Genomic DNA, 22,938 nt, shown 5'->3' with positions numbered 1-22,938 from the left:
TGTCACGTGAAAACTTAGGCTAGAAGACCTTAAGATAGGGATGAACTAAGTGAATAATTGATGGTTTGTGTATATGGTATAAAATGTGAGGTTTAGCTGTTGTCAATAATTTGCTGTTGAAGTTGGTCGGTTTGGAAAAAGATTTAATATTGGTATTTGTTTGATTATGAAATAATTTGTTACTGGAAATGATTTGAGTGACTGAGAGGTGTTTGGTTTGATAGTTGGGACCCTTTAAGGGTGGCAGAAATTTGAGTCTTAGAGGAGATAATGCCAAAATTTCTTTAAGAATTGGAGTTTGATTTGAGGTGGTATTTTAAAAAGAAAGAGATTATTATGCGGCTTGTGTATTTGAGACTATTTATTGACCCTCTGTCGCAAGATGTGACCGGGCACTTTAACTCCCCAGATTCCCCCATGGGCATGCATATAAATATGAATATTGAATATTATTGAGCTTGGAGTTTAACTCCATGGAATACTATATTATTGAGCTTGGAGTTCGACTCCATGGAATACTATACTATTGAGCTTGGAGTGTGACTCCATGGAATATTATATTTGAGCTTGGAGTTTGACTCCATGGAATATTATTGAGCTTGGGGATGCGCGCACAGAGGGACTGTCCAATGGTTAACTACCAGGACTTGTCGGGTTGGCTGTATAACCGACAGATGAGACTCATCAGCCATAGGACAGGCATACATCATATGCATTTGTTTGCTTTGTCTGAGTGTGCATTGCTTTAGTTTGTTTAACTGTTAAATTCTACTTATCTGCTACTTGTTCTACTTGCTATAAATGCTTCTCTATCTGTGTTTTCTTTGCTTGAATTGTATGTGTATGTTTTTGGGAAATTCCTCCTGACGAAGGTGTGAGGAGAGAGGATTGTTCCACCAATGATTTGGAGGATTAGAGGAGACAGAACGTGAATTATTAGGTTAAAGTTAGATTCAGAATTAGAATACCTTAGATAGCTTACCTAACTTTTGGTTTAGTTTATTTTCCTTAAGAATGATTCTGAGTGTCGAAGTTTTAGGAATGTCTCTGGCTTTCCCGAGACCTTTTATATTAACTATGCGGGCATCTTTACCATACTGAGAACCTCCGGTTCTTATTCCATACTATGTTGTTGTTTTTCAGATGCAGGTCGAGAGGCATCTCGTTAGGCGTCTGGACTCTTGAGGCGGAGTGGTTACTGTGATATTTTGTTATGATATGATGTATATATATGTACTTAGCTTTCTCTCCGCATGACTTATTCTTTTTGATCCTCTTAGAGAGGTTTATGGAGAGGCAGGATTGTATATATGTACTTTTGGGTTTTGGATATATATGTATATATGTGTAAATATTCTCCGGCCAGTCTTGACTTCGCAGGCTGGGTTAGGAGCTTGATATTATGTATTTTTGGCACTCTATTCCCACTTCTGTTATCTTGTGTTAAATAGTTATGGTTTTCTTAGCACGTAAGCTAACTCGTTCCTTGAGCGTTGCGCCTTTATTGTGCGATTTTTATTTCCCCCTTTTCTTCAAGGCTCCTAGCATACTATAATTCTTCTGCTATTATATGTACTCATTTTTATTTTAGAGGTCGTAATACCTCACCACCTTCGTTTTACGACTTAAGCGTAAAGCTTAGTGTGGTAGGGTGTTACAGACGTCCTTGATCTTTTAACTTGTGCTCAGCATCTTTCAACTTAACCTTTTGCTCTTCATTGATTATTTCTTGCTCCTTTGCTTTTTCTTTCCACATGTGAAGTTCTTACTCAATATTTAGATTGTCTTTAGATGTCTCTGAACAATTTCTGGAATCCAACTTTGAAGAGAGATCTAAACCAAAAGAACCTAAGCCAAAAGCAGCTTTCTTTTTTCCCTTTGTCACAACTTCATTCCAAATAGTATAATCATCTGGTATATCTAGGCTTTCCTTAGATGCCTCAACATCTTCCTCATTATCCAAGGATAAAGCTACTTGAGAAAGTTCTGTCTTTCGCTTTTTGAATTCACCCTACAAAATCAATTCATGTTAATCGCAACTAAATATGTCATGAACAAATACTAACATATAGTGAAAATTAGCAGTTTAAAAAAACAAAAAGAAGAAAAATAGCATCACATACAATGACTTTCTCAGATCTTTCATCATCCAACTTTTGTCTTTTTGGTGTGGCATTTAGTATAAACCTCCTCTAGAGAAGGTTTTACTCCCGTAGCTTTCTCCTATAATATAACAGTTTTAATCGATAGGAAAGAAAAAAGAATAAGAAAACATTGCAAAAATAATATAAACAAGACTATAAATAAACTATTTTTTATCTTACCATTCTGCGTGCATGTTCACCCATAGATATGGAACCACCAGTATGCATGAAACTTCCAGCATTTGATGCTCGATTCACAGTATTTGCTGCTGACCAGTTCTTAAATTTCGAATCTGTAGCAAAATAATGTAATAGTTGACGCCAAACAGGTTCAGGATATATTTGGTACATAGGGTCTTTTGAATAATTGCGTCTCTCCTGATTCATCAATGATCTTAATCGATCACTCCCTTTAATCTCAAAAATTTGTCAAATTCTTGCATTGTGTTGAGGTTCCCACATACAATTTTTCTATAAAAGAAAACAAACATATACATTGAATTACCCACTATGTATAATATCAAAATAACAAAAAAATGATAATAAATACTTACTTTAAATTCAGTAAACCACAAATCTCGCATTTGCTCACTAGCATGTCTCCAGGAAGGGCAGAATTCTGAAAATTTGCTTTTAATGGCATTTGTTACATGACGAACAGCAGTACATGGATTAAACCTATAAGAAGTTCAAATAATGAGTAATTGCACATGTATTCACAATAAAAACAATATAGAGAGAATGTTAAAACAGAAAACTGATTGTTGTACTTACTCATTGCCAAAAGGCTCTATTTTCAAGAGCCCTTCTTGAGTGACAAGTTCACCTTCTTGAGCAAGAGATTCATCGTGATGATTTTCATCCGATGAGTGAGCATGATGTAAATTTCGTTCATTATTAGGAGCATTATCAAATGACTGAGGTTGGATAGGTGAACAGTATGGTGATTCAGCTGGTGATGGTGATGGTGATGGTGTATGATCGGCATGGGAAGATAGTAAATTTCTCTTGAATTTTTGTGGTGGCTGGGAAGAAGAGGGTGGTAATGCTGAAGGCTTTTTAGATACATGTGAAGGAACTGGAGCTCGTGATTTTGTAGGCTTAGAGTGTGAAAACTTAGTTTTGTGTTCACTAATCACCTTTTTATTACCAGTCTTTTGTACTTTAATTGACAAGTGTTTTTTATTTTTTTTAGAACCTGACATCTAAAACAACAAAGATTTATTTGATTAGTAAGACATTGCAGTTAAATTTTAGTAACATGTACATCATCAAAAGAATTAAAAAAATAACAACGTAAAATAATACTTAACTGCCAAAATAATCAACTAGGAGGTAAGATAAGTGCTACTATGCTTTAGTACTAAACTACTATATATATGTACACATGAGCATTTTAAAAATTCATAACAAGGATAATATATGTGTGAAAGGGGCAGATTATGTGAAAGGTGAAAATAGAAAATACTAGTAATTACATTATAGGTAGTAGTAGATCCTACACAAACCTGAACACGTGCTGGAACATCGCTACTGTTATCCATGGCTACAGTGGATGATTCTATTCAATCTACAAGAAGGAAAATTTATACTTATGGAGAAGTCTTATATAATCTGTTTATAATATCTACTATCTACTGTATAATAATGAGCCATCACCACATGTAATATCTGTAAATTGAATTCTTTAACAATCTTGGGACCATGTGCAACTCATATAACTCATCACCCCAGAAAATAAAAAAGAAGAAATAGCATGGCTTTTGATTAACAGAAAACGTTGAGAATGCTAAAAAAAGGGTCATAAATTGATAATAATTATAAACATTTTGATTGGACTATATACTAAGTATTTCTTAATCAATAATAGCTGAAGGCACGGAACCTATATATATAAAATAAGAGTAATTAATTAGTATATAGAGAATTGGTAGCATCTGCATATTATCAGTGGAATCTAAGCGCCATAATAGTGATATACACATATATGAAAAATATGCATTTTTCCTTTAAGATAATAGCAATCAATAAGAATAAACAAAATTTATGTCGGCATACACATACATATACACATATATTATATGCAGAAAAGGGAGCAGACCAAGCTAAGTTACCAGCAATTCCATATAGTGCCATTCAATTAAAAAGTAGAAAATCAAATATCAGTTGTGTTTGGCGTGCAACAGAGTGAAAGCAAAACAAATTAACTAATGAAGAAAAAGCTTACTCTACAACTCACTGCGTGCAAGGTTCCCCCAAGAAGCATATGGAAGTGGGAGATAATATAAATAGAGATAATATAATGATATAATTGGTAAGTATGAAATTAATAATTCAAATTATCTCTCTTTTTATTTTCTCTTATAATAATTTTTTTAGTTTTTCGTATCCTATTAATTCTTCTTATTCAATTTCTTTCTTTTTATAGGAGCATTTTCTTAATTCAATTTTTTTCTTCATTTAGTAGCATTTTGAATATTATGCTAATAGTACAAAATGTCATCAAATCACATTCATAGCACATCTGAACCTCGGTGGCTTCAAGTTACAATATCAAACTAAATTATATATAAATTAATTATGACCTATTTATAAGTTTTTTAGTTTTCTACCATTATGGATACTAGACTAGTAATTACAACTTGTTTTCAAAATAAAAGAAATTAGACCTCTGGTTCAGCCACCAACCTACTTGACATTCTAAATTCAATGAAGTATTGAGTATTGATTATTGTAACTCAAATTAGGAATACGAAAATGATATACAGTTAGAATGCTAACAATTTAAAATTATTTATCATATCATCATATCTATTTTTAGAGAAATCTGATCACACACAAACACTTCATCATCATTCACACTCTTTCATTTACTTAAACACTACCATTACCACACACAAATACTTCATTGTCATTATGTATCAAAACAATCTACATAAGGTAGGCTAAAAAATATATCCTTATATATCAAAACTATAGTAAATCTCATAAAACATCATGGAAACTATGTTTGAAAATCAGACCACAGGCACCACTTCTACAATTTCTATTCATTATTTGTTATGTTTTGCCTATAAACACTTCTACAAGTAAAAAACACACTAAATCATAAAACAACAACAAATTAAAGAATCAGATTCCAAAATGAAAGAACATATAATAATATCTTATTGTTTGAAACAAGATAAATGGTATGAACATGCATATTCTCAAAGCTGTTAAAAATTCTTTTCTATTATATGCCTTTTGGCTTACTCAAAATAAAACCACATCCTGGGTACTATCAATTCCACCCCCATGACTGGAAAGGTAAGTTTTTTTTCTATTCTATTCACATACACAAATGTATATCAAGAGCTGATTGATCATATTCCTCAAGCATAATTTTATAGATTTTAATTTTAGTCCATGTTTTTATATTTGCAGTATTGTTGCATGATTTTGAGAATCAATGTTGACTGCAATGCTTGCTGTCGAAAATTAAGGAGAATTATTCTAAGGATGAAAGGTAAAAGGATTGTACTAATTAAAGAAAAAATTGACATTAACAACAGGAAAAATATGCATAAATAAAGGAAAAAAAACCCAACTCAAGCTGTGGGATGCACAAAAATTAGCAATGAAGAAAGGAAATTAACAATAAACAATGAAGAAAGGAAATTAACAATGAAGAAAGGAAATTTTTGATAAACAAAGCTGAGTAACAATCACTACTCACAAAAATTAGAACCTGGCAGTGGCAGAGCACGCAAAGAGAGAAGAAGAAAACAAGGGCAATCCAGCGAAGCTAGAGGGTGGAAGTCGCCTCAGGTGTGGTGTATGAGGCTGGTGGGGGTTCGGGTTCTGAGACCGGCGGAGGCGCCCACATGCAGGAGGCAGAGCAGTTGTTCGCGATTGAAAGCTGTTACCTGAAGCGCGAGTCACGATGGTGGAGGTGGTCTGAGGTGCGGGATTGGAGTCTGGAATGGTGGATGTCTGAGACCAGAGGTTTGAAGGCCTGAGAGTGTGAGGGTTGTAGCGGCGAGCGCGAAGCACCAGCGGCGACCACAGACGGGAGGCAGAGCACGCAGAAGGAGCGCGAAGCACGAGCGGGGGAGCACGGAGTAGGAGGGAGGAGATCAAGAACGTAACTGACCTTGAAGTAAAAATTAAGAGTTCTGATAAAGAAAGTTAGATTTTTGACAAGGTAACCTAGATGTGATACATGGGAGAAGGCACTCAAAAACTAAAATCCCCTGAAACTAAAAGGCGGTTCTGAGTAAAGTTTTAATTTTTTGGCGCAAAATAAATTAATGACTTTGAATAATTATATATAACAAATTTTAAAATTAAAATTATATCTAATTTTCACTAACAAATTAAACATGAATAAGATTACGACGAAAATATATTCAATAAGTTATGAAATATTGTTATCTAAAAGATAGATATTTAAAAAAATTATATTTAATATTAATTTTAAAATGTTTAAATTAAATTATATTTTTTTAATTTTTGTTATATAATAATATTTAAAGATAAATATTTAACAAAATCAAATTTTGAAATTAAATATCCCTTTTACAGTAATAGATAAGATAAATAAGATAAGATAACTGTCTCGAATTATATAAAGGAAAGCTAGAGATTCTTCAGTTACGTTCTTCATTCCACACACATATATTTCATAAATCCATTCTTACTTGAGCATCGGAGTGTCCTTGTCAAGTACCCACCCGTCATTCCAGTCAGACAATCCAACACTCATAAGTCCCTAATCCATCTTACAACGCGTACCAGAGACTCTTAAATAAGTAATTTTTCTCTAGTTTCTTTATAGTATTTATATAATTCTTGTATGCGTGACACAATTTATTTTTTCATATTTTTTAAAATGTTAACGGATAGAACATTTTTTAAATTTTAATAAAAAAATTAAAAAAAACTTTTAAATGGTCAACATTTTTTTAATGTTTTAATCTTATATTTATAAAATAATACTATTTACTATCTAATTTTTGTATTTTTTATATTAAACAGAAATTTTAATTCTCTAATATTCTCCATTAAATTAATGTCAAATATAAATTTGTGTCTAAACAAAACTTTATCCCGATGATGAATTGATTCATATATACATAACGTATTAGTTATATCATTTTCTTCTTCTCAGCATCACTTTATAGGTGCTTTATGTTTGTATTTGAAAATCTATATGTGATAAATATTATCTCAAAAAGCTTCATGATTAATTTAACCAATAAATTTTTAGATTAAATTTAAAGGTTCATGAAAAATCTCTACTTATTAAAACGATTTAATTATATGCATCTCGATGTTACGGTGATGCTAGTTATATTATTGTCATACAAAAAACTTTACTAAGATATATATTTTGCAAACAAAGGGAAACATATATAAAAGTTTTCATAGATCAAAATTATTATATGGTTTGGTTATAAATGCTATAAGAAATCAAAATTCAATTTTTTTTGTGTATATATATACTAGTATTATTTTTATTTTTTATTGAGTTAAAAAAATATTTTTTATTTTTATTTTTACGTATTAATATTCACTTTTGAGTGTAATAATTATGAACTAATATATGATGGTAACTAACTGCGATTGAAGAGAAGATAGAAAGAGAATAAAAAAAAAGAGGAAGAAAGGGAATAAAAAATAACTAACTAGTATTATTTTAAAATAATATTTAATTTTTTGTCATTATGTATGAGACATGCAATGGGCTTCGAACCCATGTCTTCTTAACAGGCAAGGATAAGAAATGCCACCATGCTAGTGTATTCACTTGAAAATTTATGTGCTAATTATTCTATATATTATTTACAAACACAACTGAATTATTTTATATTTATTTAATTTAATTTTAGTTTTATACTCAATTTTTTTTAATTCTTTATAATTTATAGAATTTTAGTTTTATACTCAATTATTGATTATGAAAATTATTATATACTTTATATGTAGATATGGAAATTCCAGATCATCGAAAGTGGATGTACAATAGAAATTTGCCTAACCGAGAAGGATTACGACAGGAATTTATCAATGGTGTTCGACAATTTATTGATACAGTTACAAAACAACCTCAATTTGTACTTGAAGGCAGTCTACTTAGATGTCCTTGCAACAAACATAAAAATAAAATTTTCTCAACTCCGGATGAAGTTTTACTAGATTTATATAAATATGGTTTCATGCCCAGATACTGGTGTTGGGATTCACATGGAGAGAGTCCATTGCATTTGAATGTAGATCATGATAACCAAGAAGGCACATGTTCTTCTCCGCATGTTAGTGTGCCAATAAGAAATTCATATGAATCTATGGTGGTTGATGCTGCTGGACCAGAATTAATGAGTCAATTTGAAGAATACATGGAAGAGCCTCCGAATGCAGAAGCTAAAAAATTTTATGATTTATTACAGTCTGCTCAGCGCCCATTATTTGAGGGATGTGTTAGTCATTCAGAATTATCAATGGCAGTTAAAATGTTGAGTATAAAAGCTAAAGGGAATGTATCTCAACAAATCTTTGATGATTTCGTGAAAGCTGTGAAAGAAGTGATTCCTAAGGATAACTTACTTGTCTCTAATTTTTATGAAGCAAAGAAGCTAGTATCGAAACTTGGCATGGAAAGCAATAAAATTGATTGTTGTATTAATGGTTGTATGCTGTATTACAAGGAGGATGATATACCAAGAAAGGAATGTAAATTTTGTCATTCTCCAAGGTACAAGATAGGTAAAAAGGGTAAACAAGTGCCTTTGAAACGAATGCACTATTTACCGCTTATACCTCGTTTAAGAAGACTTTATGCTTCAATGAACACAGCATCTCACATGCGATGGCATTTTGATCACGAGTTTAAAGGAGTTCTTGAGCATCCATCGGATTCAAAAGCATGGAAGTATTTTGATAGAAAACATCCACAATTTTCTCAAGAACCACGCAATGTCAGACTAGGATTATGTGCTGATGGATTCACCCCTTTTGGTCAATCTGGTAAACAATATTCATGTTGGCTAATAATTGTCACACCGTATAACCTGCCTCCTTCTATGTGCATGAAAACTCCTTACATGTTTTTATCCATGATTATTCCTGGTCCTCGTAATCCTAAAACCAGGATTGATGTATACCTGCAGCCCTTGATTGATGAGCTAAAACTACTATGGGAAGACGGCGTTTTAACTTATGATATTCATTCCAAGTCAAATTTTGTAATGCGAGCTGCATTGTTGTGGACTATTAATGATTTTCCTGCATATGGAATGTTGTCTGGATGGATGACAGCAGGCAGGCTAGCATGTCCATACTGTATGGAACGAACCAAGGCATTCCAATTAAAAAATGGGAGAAAGCCATCATGGTTTGACTGCCACAGACAATTCTTGCCAAATAATCACATGTTTAGAAGAAACAAGGATGCATTCTATAAGAATAGAATTGAGAGATCAGAACCTCTGCCAAGATTGACTGGAGAGCAAATATGGTATATAGTTCAGAATTATGATAAGATAAGTGATGTTGAGCAACTTGAGATAGAAGGATATGGAAGTACGCATAATTGGACCAAAAGAAGCATATTTTGGGATTTGCCTTATTGGCGTCATAATTTAATCCGTCATAACCTTGATGTAATGCATATTGAGAAGAATGTATTTGATAATATATTCAATACTGTCATGGACATCAAAGAGAAGACTAAAGATAATGCAAAGGCTAGAATGGATCTGTCATTATACTGCAAGCGAAAAAATTTAGAACTGCTAAAACAAAGTGGAGGTAAAATTATAAAACCCAAAGCAAACTACACATTTACCCTCCAGCAAAAGAGGGCAATATGTGAATGGGTGAAAGAGTTAAGGATGCCTGATGGGTATGTTTCAAATTTAGGGAGATGTGTTGACATGAAAGAGGGCAAGTTATATGGAATGAAAAGTCATGATTGTCATATATTTATGGAACGTTTACTGCCAATTGCTTTTAGTTCATTGCCAGAGCAGATCTGGAAGCCAATAACAGAGTTAAGTCAATTCTTTCGAGATTTGTGCTCAACATCGTTACGAGAAGATGTTCTAAATAAGCTAGAAGAAAATATTCCAATTGTGCTATGCAAGCTAGAACGTATTTTTCCTCCTGGATTTTTTGACTCAATGGAACATCTACCTATTCATTTGCCATTTGAAGCATTGCTTGGTGGTCCTGTGCAATATAGATGGATGTATCCTTTTGAGAGGTACCTTATTCACACCTCTATATTTACTCTCAAATTTCTTTTTACTGTTTTATTAAGTCAACTATTTGTTATTTGATTTTTGTTATAAATTTTTTCATGATAGGTTTCTCCATCATCTTAAAAAAAGGTCAAGAACAAAGCACATGTTGAAGGATCTATCGTTGAATCATACCTAATTGAGGAGATTTCTTACTTTTGTGAGTACTATTTTAACCAAACTAGCATCGATGCAAAGCAAAATGATGAAGGTGATGATTCAATTGAGCAAAATTTGTCTATTTTTAATTTGCCTGGTTGTTTGACTGGTGAATGCAAAACTCATTATTTAGATGACAAAGAATTCAGTGCAGCCATGAATCATATACTAATAAACTGTGATGAAATTAAGCCATATATTGAGTGAGTATTTATCTTCCTATATATATTCTTACTATTAATAATATTTTCTTATATTAATAATTTTAATTTATTTGAAATTCATGTACTATAGGATCTTTGTGGATTTCATACGCCAAGATCATATTACTTTAAGTGATGAACAAGTTGATCAATTTATTGAAGCGGATTTTGCAGAATGGTTTAAAAATTATGTAAGTCAACATGATATGATAGTCTTATTGCACACACAATTTTTGGTAGATGACATATTATATTCTAACTTATTGGTTCTTATTTAATATAGGTTCATGATCCTTTAAATGATGTGACAGATTCGAATATTCATTCCTTGGCATGGGGTCCTTTGAGAATTGTTAAATGTTGGCCTATTTACAAAGTCAATGGCTTCAAGTTTCACACAAGATCTCACTCAAGTGGAAAGTCAACTCAAAATTATGGAATATGTGTCAAAGGCACGGGTTATGGTGAATATGAAAATAATTTCTATGGCCTGCTTAATGAAATTATCCAAGTTGAGTATACTAGGCTACCACTAAAAAGAGTTGTACTATTTAAATGCGAATGGTTTGATCCCACGATTGGCAAAGGAACAAAGGTAAACAAAGAGTATGGAATCATACAGATTCGAAAGAATCGACGATATGGTAAATATGATCCATTTATCATTGCACATAAAGCAATTCAAGTATATTTTTCACCTCATCCAATGAGCAACACCAAGGAAAAAGCAGAATGGTGGTTTGTATTCAAGACTAAAGCAAGAGGTGAGATTGAGATTGAAACAACGGAGGATTTTGCATATCAAGAAGATGGCACAAATCAATCTAACAATCATATCTCAAATGATATTGATATTGTTGTTGATTTACTGGATACCAATAGTACAAGATATGAAGAAGAAGAAGAAGAAGAAGAAGAAGAAGATGATGATGATGATGATGATGATGAGCCACTTGGGGATGAAGACGAAGATATGGATGAGGATGAGAATGAAGACGAGGACGACGACGAGAACAATGAAGATGAAAATCAAAATGAATAGTATGAAAAAGTCCACTAAGAAATGTATTTATTTGTATTTTTTTAAATTTTTAATATACTACAATCTTATGAAAAAGTATATGACTTTTTTATTTTACGTGATTTTTTTATTATATTTTATTTTTACTATTTTTTTAGAAGATTGGATATAATTTATTGAGAAAGTCTAGGAGTCAGCACTTTTATTAAAATTTGGCCAGCATTTAATCATTAAAGGAAAAATGAGTAATTGTCCACCATTAGATGTAATCTCACACCATTAAAAACACTACTGATGACTAATTGATGACTACAAATCACAAAATCTGCTGACCCCTAGCACTCTTCTAATTTATTTTTAAGATTTTTACATATGTAATTCTTTGATACACTTTATCTTAAATTTGTTAAAAAATTAAAATTTGAATTATTATAACGTAAATAATTAAAAGAATAAATTAAAAAATAATATGAGGTAACTAAAAAAAATCAAAATTAAATATAAGATGATATATAAAAATTTGTATGAGAAATTTAATATTAAATATAATAAAAATAAAAGAATAAAAAAAAGAAGATAGAATATATAAAAAAAATAAAAAGATAGAGTCTCCTAAGTTTAACTAAAAAAAAGTCAAACATAATATACAATGATAGAAAAAAACTAATATAGTCAATTTAGTTCTAAAATTTAGGATTAAATAAGTATATTTGTTAAATTTTTTTATTTAATACTGAGTACGTACTACCTGAATTAAAAGAGTTATGGTGAATAATAGATTAATTTACTAGTCTTATATTTTGATGGTTGATCTATAATGATTCAATTAATTATTTTAAGATTGTAATTTATTTTATATTTGATATTATATAAAAATAAATTATTAACTTAATAAAAAATTAAATGATTTTTTTATTTTTAAAATATTTAAAAATATATTTTAAAAATAAACCAACTAAATTTCATGGTAACCCCACCAAAAGTATCTATTTCGTTGGCGCCAGGCACAAAATGGCTTCCCCCACCAGAAGTTCCAATTCGTGTGCGCCTCTCCTGAGATGATGACACTAAATCCATTTCGCGGGTGCTTTGTGAACAATGGCCCTGCGCATTTTTGTAAAGCTTTCTCTTCATGCGTATTATGAGAATTAATTTTTTATTTACTTATTTATATAAAAAAGCCTGCATAAATAAGCGCTAACGTACCTATTAATCCAATTTTAAAAAATATGTATAATAATGAATAAGATGTTAATTGGTATGATGATTATTTTATATTTTGATCAAGAAGTTTTGGAGTTGAAAGGTGCAAACAAAAACGGTACCTTTTTATAAGTTATATATAATTAAGGTTATTTTAGGGAAAAAAACTTTATTTTAGAATAGTAAAAATATTTGGGACAAATCATAGACTAATTTAAAATATAAATAATATTTTTATACTAAATTTTAAATTTTTTTTATAAATAACGAAATTTACAAATGATGCTATTTTGCCTCGAATTTGTGGAAAAAAATTTTGTCTATTTCAAAGGGTTAGTTATAGTAAAAGCATTTAAAACTAATTATAGACAAATTTGGGATAAAATTAACATTTTTCAAAATGCGTCCCAAATCTGTCTGAAGTTATTGCGCATATTCAGATGGAATACGGACGAATTATAGTTTTTGTCCAAAATGTGTTGCTAATCTGTATGAAAATTTTGGCGCCATCTAAAAAAAATTTGGCGCCAAAATTTGGGACAAAATTTAGACAAATTTAGGACAGAATATATTATTTCAATATCTCCACTAAAAATTGTTCAACATTTGTCTTAAATTTGTCCGAAATGAAAAAGTCATTCAGACGGAATAAATTTCGTTTGAAATTTTTGTCCGAAAAAACCCTATTTCTAGTAGTGAGAATTATATAGAAGAACAGTTAAGATTTTGGAAATATTTACTTTTTCGAATTAACAATTCTTACCAAATACTTTAATCATGCAAGATTTAATTTATGGCAAACTCTAATTGATTAAATCCCAATTCTTTAGTAATTTAATCTCCTCTAACCTAATCAATCGCCAATTTCTTGATAACTTAAATTAGATTAAACGGGCTAAGTCCAATTATAGTTTATTAGCCACATAAACCCTAAGTACCCAAAAATAAGATGATTATATGTCACGTATCACGTTAAGTCCGGGTAATTAGAGAATTATGAGAAATTACTTTCAAGTTGTTATTCAAGTGAGTTAACTTTTTCAAGATTCAACAAGAATTCAAGTAAAAAGAGAGCTATCTTTCAATATATTCTAATTCATAGAGTGAAGACGAAAGTAATCCTTGAATTTAAATCAGTGCATTAATTAAAAGTAGAATGACAATAATATTAATCTATCAAAATAAACAGAATTCATAACCTTAATAGAGGAAGTTTAGTTGCTTATGATTCAGAAAAAAGCTTTTAAGTAATAATTAGTCGGTTAACTAGCGTAAAGATACAAAGTTAAAAATTAAATTTATTTAAATAAATAAATAAAATTTAGTAACAACGTGACACGAAACCACAATTTAAAAATTTTTTCATTTATCTTTCATAATGAGACTAATTTTTTTATATGAAAAAATATTAGTCTTTTTGTTAAAAAATAAAAATAGAATTATTTGGTATAATTATATGTGAGTAAATTTTACAGATAGAAAGTTAACACGCATAATACGTACATACACATATTGGCAATATATAAGGTACGTATTAGATATGTGTCATCATTCTGTCAACACACAAAGTGCGTATTAGACACGTGTCATTATTATGGTAACACACAAAATACATATTAGACACCTTTTTTACTCTTCGATAATTCTATAATATATTTCAAATATCAATATTCAATTAAAACATCATCTTCATCTTTATATTAAGGAAAAGTATGAGGAGCCAATAGCCAATAGAATACTTGTATAATATGTACAATGGAGATTTATGGAGTATTAGAGATATAATCATTAGTGTTATCTTTTTCGATCAGTTGAAGCTTTTGGAATGAGTGGTATCATGACATGGAATTAAAGTGCTAGATCTAAAAAATCAAGAATTCGATCCTATACGGGATGTATTTTGTAATTCAATAGTCCATTGTACACATTGTACAAATAGTCTATTGTCTTCCTAGCGGGATCCTTATATTAAAAATAAAGTGAATTCTATGGTACATTTATTATGATGTTTAAATTGTCTAACTTACTTCTTAAAGTAAAAAATAAAATATTTAAAATAAAAAATAAACCATATAAAATTTATTAAATATTATTTATTTATCTTTTTCAGTAACTTAAATATAATGTGATAGACACCATAGCATTCAGCTAAAAATAATCTCTCTTATAATGATCCCAACTCCCAAAATATTTGTACTTCCAAATCCAATATTGATTCCTCAGCAACTCGAGTTCAGACTTGAGACACCTAACCTTAAGAAAAAGAAAAGAAAAAAGAAGTAAAATGGATTCTTCAACCCTAAATTACCAAAATGCCACTGTAGCATCTGGAATTGCATCTGCAATAGTCATCTTACTCTGTTTCTTTCTGTTTCGTTTCATCATCAAATTCGGTCATCATAGTAGAGAACCCCCAACAGTGTCCGGAGCATGGCCAATCATCGGTCACCTTCCATTGTTACGCGGTTCAAAGCAGCTCCACATAACTCTAGCTTCCATGGCCGACAAGTACGGACCCCTTTTCACCATCAAGAGTGGCTCCAAAAAGACCATAGTACTCAGCAACTGGGAAATGGCGAAAGAATGCTTCACCACCAACGACATGGCGGTTTCCACTCGCCCCACAAAGCTTGTCGCCAATGAAAACCTTTCATACAACGGAGCCATGTTTGGTTTCGCGCCGTACGGTCCATACTGGCGCCAAATCCGCAAGATTGTGACGTTAGAGCTCCTCTCGAATCGCCGAATCGAGCAACTAAGCCATATTCGTGTCTCTGAAGTTCAAGCTTCAGTGAAAGATGTATACAGAAAAAGAAATAATGACGAAGAGTATGTGTTGGTGGAGATGAAGCAGTGGTTTGCTGAATTGATCTTCAACATGGTTTTTAGGATGCTTGTTGGGAAGCGATGCTTTGGATTTGGTGGTTTGGAAAATAATAACAGGTGTTTGGAAACGATAAGGGAGTTCATGAATTTGTTGGGGGTGTTTACAGTGGCAGATGTTGTTCCTTTGTTAAGGTGGTTGGATTTTGGGGGCTATGAGAAAGCAATGAAGAAAACTGCTAAGGAATTGGATGAGTTTTTGGATGATTTTGTAAGAGAACATCGCCAAAAGAGGAGTTTGTTAGATGAGAAAGATTTTATGGATGTCATGATTTCGGTTTTTGATGATGCCTCAGGTCTTGATGGATTTGATGCTCATACCATAATCAAAGCCACAACATTGGTACGTGTGTTTTATTTTTTACCACAATGATGTATGAGCTCTTTTTTATTTTTATTTTTATTTTTTAATGTCAGTTTTTGTTCATGTTATTTTTTAAAAAAGAAAAACACGTTTCTTTACTAACTTTGTTAAGTAGACAATAATTTTTGTGAATAATGAGCTCTTAAATTACCATAATAAAATAAAAATACATTATATTTTTAAATTATTCACCTAAATCTTAAGGAAAAGTATAGGGTACTAACATATTATCCGCCAACTTCTGCCAACTCTTATTTATATTTGTGTTTCATGGAAGTGTGTTCGTAGATGTGTCTAATAATTAATATATTTTAAATACATATATAAAGAGACACATCCATAAAATATATCTATAAAGACATTTCTATTAAACACAGTTATAAAAAAGACATTTTTATTAGACACATCCACGAACACACTTCCATGAAACACAATTATAAATAAGAGTTGGCAGAAGTTGGCAGATATGCTGTTGGTAACGTAGCGGAACCAAAATCTTAATATTACCATCCGCACACCTTGTGAATTAAACATCTGATAGATATATTATTCACATTGTTTAATATTTTTATTGTCTACCTATATTTTTTTTATTTTGTTAAAATATGAATATTTTATTGTTTAAAATCTAAGGGGGAAAAACACACATATATAGCTAGATATCTAATTGATTTTAGACTAATAAATAGTTTATATACACTTGTAAATTTTGATATTTTGGTTGTTGACTCAAAATTATTAGCCTTCTAATACTACGTGATTATTAGAGAGTAATATTAGAGAACAAATATTATGGCAGTTGATTTTATTTAATATTATAATAAGTTGCTAATTAAATTTATTATAAATTCACTAAAAATAAATTTGTATAGAGTTTGTTTAAATTTTTAATATTTGTTATAATTGAATTTTAGATGTTATTGTAATGATGACTGTTAAATATTGACTCTTAAAATTAGTTCTTGTTTAATTACTTTTTTGAGAAAATTATCTTTACCCATTCAATTTATTTGGCAGTCTATGATTACGGGAGCAACCGATACAACGACTGTTACCCTTACATGGGCAATGTGTATGTTATTAAGAAATCCCCACACATTAAAAAAAGCAAAAGAAGAACTCAATACCCAAATTGGGAAAGAGAGACGCATACTTGAGTCTGATCTAAGCAAATTGCAATACATTCAAGCCATTATTAAGGAGACACTAAGATTGTATCCACCTTCTCCACTTGGAGTGCACCGTGAATTCACAGAAAATTGCAATTTAGGTGGATACCAAATTAAAAAAGGAACTCGATTAATTACAAATCTTTGGAAAATCCACACCGACTCTTCTATTTGGTCAGATCCATTAGAGTTCAAGCCAGAAAGGTTCCTCACAACTCATAAAGATGTGGATGTTAAGGGTCATCATTTTGAGTTGTTACCATTTGGAAGTGGTAGAAGGGCGTGTCCAGCAATATCTTTTGGCTTTCAAATGGTTCATTTTATTCTGGCTAGCTTTTTGCATTCCTTTGAGATCTTGAATCCTTCCCCTGAACTTGTTGACATAGATGGAACCCTTGGAATCACCCATGTCAAAACTACTCCACTTGAGATACTTGTTAAACCGTGTTTGATTCCCAATTGTTATGAGACCATGTAATAATATTAGATTAGGCACATATGACATAATCCTTGGTGTATTTTTGCTTTCTAAACTATTATGTCTTATTTGTCTCCTAAACTATAGTAAAAGTATATAATTTTGGTCATAGGTGTGTTGCTACCTTCACTTAATAGTAGTTAATTATGAGACCAGGTGATCATGTCTAGTAAACCATTCTAAGAGGGTGGGAAGGGTGTACCAAGAATTAATTGGAAGTTAATTCAAAAATCAAGAAAACTAGGAGGTCTTGGAGTGGGGAATATTGTTATAAAAATGCTAATAATGCACAAACTTAGAATATTATTGGACTATCCTGCAAGAGTTCTGGTCTCCTAAGTCGGGTTCGAATTTGGAAAATTAACATGAAATTTCAGTCACATCAGATCGGGTTATATGATGTGGGATGATAAAGTTCAGATACCGGTGATTCAGTCAGATAAAAAAATGATAACAATGCCATCCTTTTCATATTGGTAAATTAAAAATTTAAGGGTAAAGAATCCCTTTCACACCTAAGTATTAACGAAGAGGTAGAAAAAGCCAAATTGGGAGAAAGACGACATGCTAATAAATAATAACGCGACACATTGATAAGTTTGAAACACACACTCACTGTGACACTGTGACCATTTCAACATGCCGGCAGCCAAATTCGCTCGTTTCTTTCTGCCCTTTGGCTCATTTACTGGGCTTCTCATTCATAATAATATTACACACAACATTTATAGCTCTTCTTAATTATTTCCATTTGGCAACTTAATCTAACATGTCCTAGTTTCTTTAAGTGAACATTATTATTGCCTTCATGGATCATACATGTTTTCATTTCTTCTAATTTCAGATCATTTTTGAAAAGAAAAAAAAAAAGAATGGGTCTGAAACTCATATGGGTACCCTCCATTTTGATCATCTCGTTGTTCCTAAGTGTTAATTCAGAGGAACAAGTGGTGAAGCAAGCTTTGGTGAAGTTCATGGAAAAGCTTGCACCAAATAATGCACAACGAGATTCCAAGAATTGGGGTTGGAACCTCACATCAGATCCATGCACTGATCATTGGCACGGTGTGATTTGTCATTCGGACAACAAAACCGTGATGAGCATAGTTCTTGAACATTTAAATCTGAAAGGTGTTCTAGATGCTACTTCTCTTTCCACTGCGAAGTCTCTTATGCTCCTTAGCCTAAAAAACAATGCTCTACATGATTCTGTTTCGGAGGACATAGGGAACTTGAAGTCCCTAACTCATCTCTATCTAAATGGTAACCGATTCTCCGGAAAGCTTCCGATCTCTATTGGGAAAATAACCAGCTTGATGAGGCTTCATGTTTCCGATAACAACTTCTCCGGAGAGATACCTGAAATGTCTCGTCTTTCGCAGCTGGTATCTTTTCTTGCAGACAACAATAACTTCACCGGAAGAGTTCCTCATTTCGACTTCTCAAAACTTCAGTTGTTTAATGTCTCAAACAACAAGTTATATGGTCCTATTCCTGATGTTAGAGGAAAATTCTTTCAAGATAGCTTTTATGGTAATCCTGGTTTGTGTGGAAAACCACTTGCTAATGCATGTCCACCTGCACCAGCACCTGCACCTGCAGCTCCTCTTCCTCTTCCTCTTCCTCGGCCACCTCCGAATTCATCGCACGATGGTTTTAAGCTTTATTTAGGATACATAGTTCTTTGTTTCATGGTGTTGGCTTACATTGTCCTGAAATTGGTTCGAAAATTCAAGACAAAAGACAGAGCATTGGATGAAATGCAAAAGACAGAGAAGGACAAGCCTAATAGTGAAGCTTATTACAATTCAAGTGGATCAAAGAGTGGAATAATAACTGGAATGAGATCAGAGAGTTCATTTTCATCTTTGGAAAGCGGCATGGCTTCAGCTTCCGGTCTTGTGGTTCTTTCGAGCGCAGAGTATAAGGCGCTGCGATTCGAGGACTTGCTTGGTGCTCCGGCGGAGTTGGTTAGGAGAGGGAAGAATGGAAGCCTGTACAAGGTGATGATGGAGAATGGGATGGTTTTGGCAGTGAAAAGAGTCAAGGATTGTGGGATTTCAAAGCAACATTTTCAGACAAGGATGGAGATCATAGCAAAAGTGAAGCATCCAAGAGTGCTTCCACCTCTTGCATATTATTGCTCTCATCAAGAGAAGCTCCTTGTCTATGAATACATGCACAATGGAAGTCTCTTCATGTTGCTTTATGGTAAGTGATGAAAATCATGACTTCAACTTTCTGAATGATAGAGGGTTCAAAATTCTATCCAAACCGAATTAAAACTAAACTAAAAAACAAAACCGAAATAAATCGGTTTAATTTTAATATTATTCTTGTTTGCTTTTTGGTTTTAATTTGTAAAATCGAACCAAAAGAAAATTGAACCGAAAATATATAAAAAAAATTGCTAGGAAGTCGATAAAATTTATTGTTTTTTGTCATTATTTTTAACTATTAACCTAATTCTTTTAAATATTGATGACAAACTGATATTAAAAATAATAAATTCTAAGACCCTCTAGTATTTTTTATATATTATATATTAATGGATAAATATTATTTCAGTCTCTAATATTTGGACTAAATTCTAATTTAGTCCCTAACATTTTAAATGTTATATTTTAGTCCCAAAAATTTTAAACACATTTAATGTTGTCCCACTTTTAAATTTAATATGAATAATTAATGGAATGAGTAACATGAATGTTAACATTTTTAGCTAAGCCATATCTTCTTATTTCAATATATTAAAAAAACATAATCAAAATATTTTTGTAACATTTTTCTCTTTTCATTCTCCTTTTTGTATAAAATTTTAAAACTAACAATAAATTATCAACACTTCAAAATCTAAGATAAATCATTTGTATTGGTGATCGTTGGAAAGACGATTTCATTTACATACTGAAATCGAATATTATTGTTTCTTTAATATGTTAATTGTTCGTGTCAAATTTAATAGTGATAACATTAAATCCGTTTAAATTTTTTGGAATTAAAAACGACGTTTGAAATTTTTTGACAAAAAATAAAAAAATTTAAAATGTTAAAAACTAAATTAAAATATAACCTAAATATTAGAGACCAAATTAATACTTTATTCTATATTAATAATTCATAATTATACTTATAGAATATGTATGTATATGTATATGCTTAGTTGCTTACAACTATATGACTTTGTGTTCAAATAATTTTTATTCGCTTCCTTTATTCCGTTTTGACATTATTTTCTCAGATTCTATGTTTATATATTTTTATAAAAATATCAATAAATAATAAAATTTTAATGAAGTTACAATTCAATTTCTATATTTATCAATTTTTTTATGAAACAAATGAAAACTAAACCATATCAAACCATACCAAGCCGAAGTTAAATTTATGGTTTGATTTTTTTATTTTTTTTCCTTCTCAAATCCTAACAAAAAATATCATCTTTAAAGAAAAAATTTGGATACGTAATTAAGCATACACACAGCAAGAGCTGGTGAGGCTCCACAAATTAGCATAATTAATTAATTATTAATATAATTTTGAAGCCAAGACTGAGTATGAAGTATGGTAAGCAATTTTAATTTCTGATTGCTTGTTAATTTTATAATTTTCTCACATGGTATACTTTACTTACTAGTGCTCTTCAAACTTGAATTATGAACACAAGGATCCCAAAGTGGCGGGCACCACTCTTTTGGTTGGCGGAGTAGACTAAAAGTGGCGGTCGACGTAGCCGGGGCACTAGCACACATGCATGAGAATCTGAGAGAGAGTGAAGTAGCATCACACGGCAACTTGAAATCAAGCAACATCTTATTTGACAACAACATTGATCCATTCATAAGCGAATACGGCCTATTTGTGACCGAAAATAATAACCAACACTACTACTACGGTGTCAAAGGTGATATCTACGCCTTCGGTGTGATACTCCTTGAGATGCTAACCGGGAAAGTGGTTAAGAATAGTGATGGGTTTGGTGATTTGGCGAAATGGGTGAACTCGGTGGTGAGAGAGGAATGGACAGTTGAAGTTTTTGACAAGTCACTAATCAGAGAAGGTGCATCTGAAGAGAGGATGATGAGCTTGTTGCAGGTAGCGTTGAATTGCACCAGTGCTTCCCCAAATGATAGGCCAAGTATGAATCAAGTTGCAATGGTTATAAGATCCCTCAAGGAGGATGAAGAAAAATCAGTGTCCTTCTGACTCACAAGCAAGCTTTAATTTGATTCATGTGGAGACTCTACGTAGTAACTATAGGGTTCTATTTTGAGAAAGAAATAAGGAAAGTCAGAAAGGATCTATTTTGTTACATATTGATGATAAGTACCAATTTTTTGTAATGGAATTTAATCAGCGTCTGATTCCGATGAGAAACCAAAAGTAAGAGCTGATTTCCGTGGGAAAACGAAAAGCACTAATGTCAAATAAATCTATTTCAGTGATTGTGGCTGGATTTGTACACAAATTTAATATCCACCAAAATCAGTATATTATATATCGGAAAAGCTCTGCATACAAGCCATGTATGCTCTACAAGTACATTAAACAAATACGCGCTGCTCTACGTACGTTGATTACACGCGCTATATAACATCTTGCGTATATCTAACTACCAAATTTAAAATATTTGTTTCCTTCTTCGTTTTCGATATTTTGAGATTTGGTTGTTCTTCTTCTTGTGCGTCTTCCCTCCTTCTTCTCCATCGTTCTTTTGCTGTCCTTTTCTCACTGGTATGTTCTTCGTTTATGTTACCTTTTTCTCTCTCTGCAATTCGACCTTCGTTTTCTATTTTGATTTGTTATTTTTTGAAATCAAAGTTTGAACTCGTTTTGAAGATAATGGATCATTCAACCTCTGATTGTCAGCTGAATCCAGGCGAAGTGGATTATGAGTTTGAATTTAACGAATTTCCTGAGGTTTGATTTACATAAGATTAGTATGATTTTTCTTTCAGTAATTGGTATAGCATTGTGTAGTTGAAAAATTGCTGAACATTGACTGTGAAAGTAACACGTTAACATGAATCTG

At 31.7% G+C, this 22,938-nt stretch overlaps 3 protein-coding genes across 3 annotated transcripts; all 3 read left to right on the top strand.

Annotated features, from left to right (window-relative positions):
• The first annotated feature begins 8,116 nt into the window (after window positions 1-8,116).
• On the top strand, window positions 8,117-11,830 carry LOC130981412 (uncharacterized). Its single transcript, XM_057905012.1, has 4 exons — window positions 8,117-10,389; window positions 10,880-10,979; window positions 11,072-11,669; window positions 11,754-11,830. The coding sequence occupies exons 1-4, from the start codon at window positions 8,117-8,119 to the stop codon at window positions 11,828-11,830; spliced, it is 3,048 nt and encodes a 1,015-aa protein (XP_057760995.1).
• A 3,362-nt stretch (window positions 11,831-15,192) lies between these two features.
• Window positions 15,193-17,946, top strand: LOC130979954 (cytochrome P450 82A1-like). Its single transcript, XM_057903523.1, has 2 exons — window positions 15,193-16,238; window positions 17,277-17,946. Exons 1-2 carry the CDS (start codon window positions 15,297-15,299, stop codon window positions 17,904-17,906), a joined length of 1,572 nt encoding a protein of 523 aa, XP_057759506.1. The 5' UTR covers window positions 15,193-15,296; the 3' UTR covers window positions 17,907-17,946.
• A 738-nt stretch (window positions 17,947-18,684) lies between these two features.
• LOC130982791 (probable inactive receptor kinase At2g26730) lies at window positions 18,685-22,362 on the top strand. Its single transcript, XM_057906886.1, has 2 exons — window positions 18,685-20,117; window positions 21,574-22,362. Exons 1-2 carry the CDS (start codon window positions 18,779-18,781, stop codon window positions 22,110-22,112), a joined length of 1,878 nt encoding a protein of 625 aa, XP_057762869.1. The 5' UTR covers window positions 18,685-18,778; the 3' UTR covers window positions 22,113-22,362.
• The last annotated feature ends 576 nt before the right edge of the window (window positions 22,363-22,938 follow it).

Source organism: Arachis stenosperma, chromosome 5 (genome assembly GCF_014773155.1).
Source record: "Arachis stenosperma cultivar V10309 chromosome 5, arast.V10309.gnm1.PFL2, whole genome shotgun sequence".
In the NCBI taxonomy this organism is placed as follows: Eukaryota; Viridiplantae; Streptophyta; class Magnoliopsida; order Fabales; family Fabaceae; genus Arachis; species Arachis stenosperma.
This window is presented reverse-complemented; position numbering and strand designations above follow the sequence as displayed.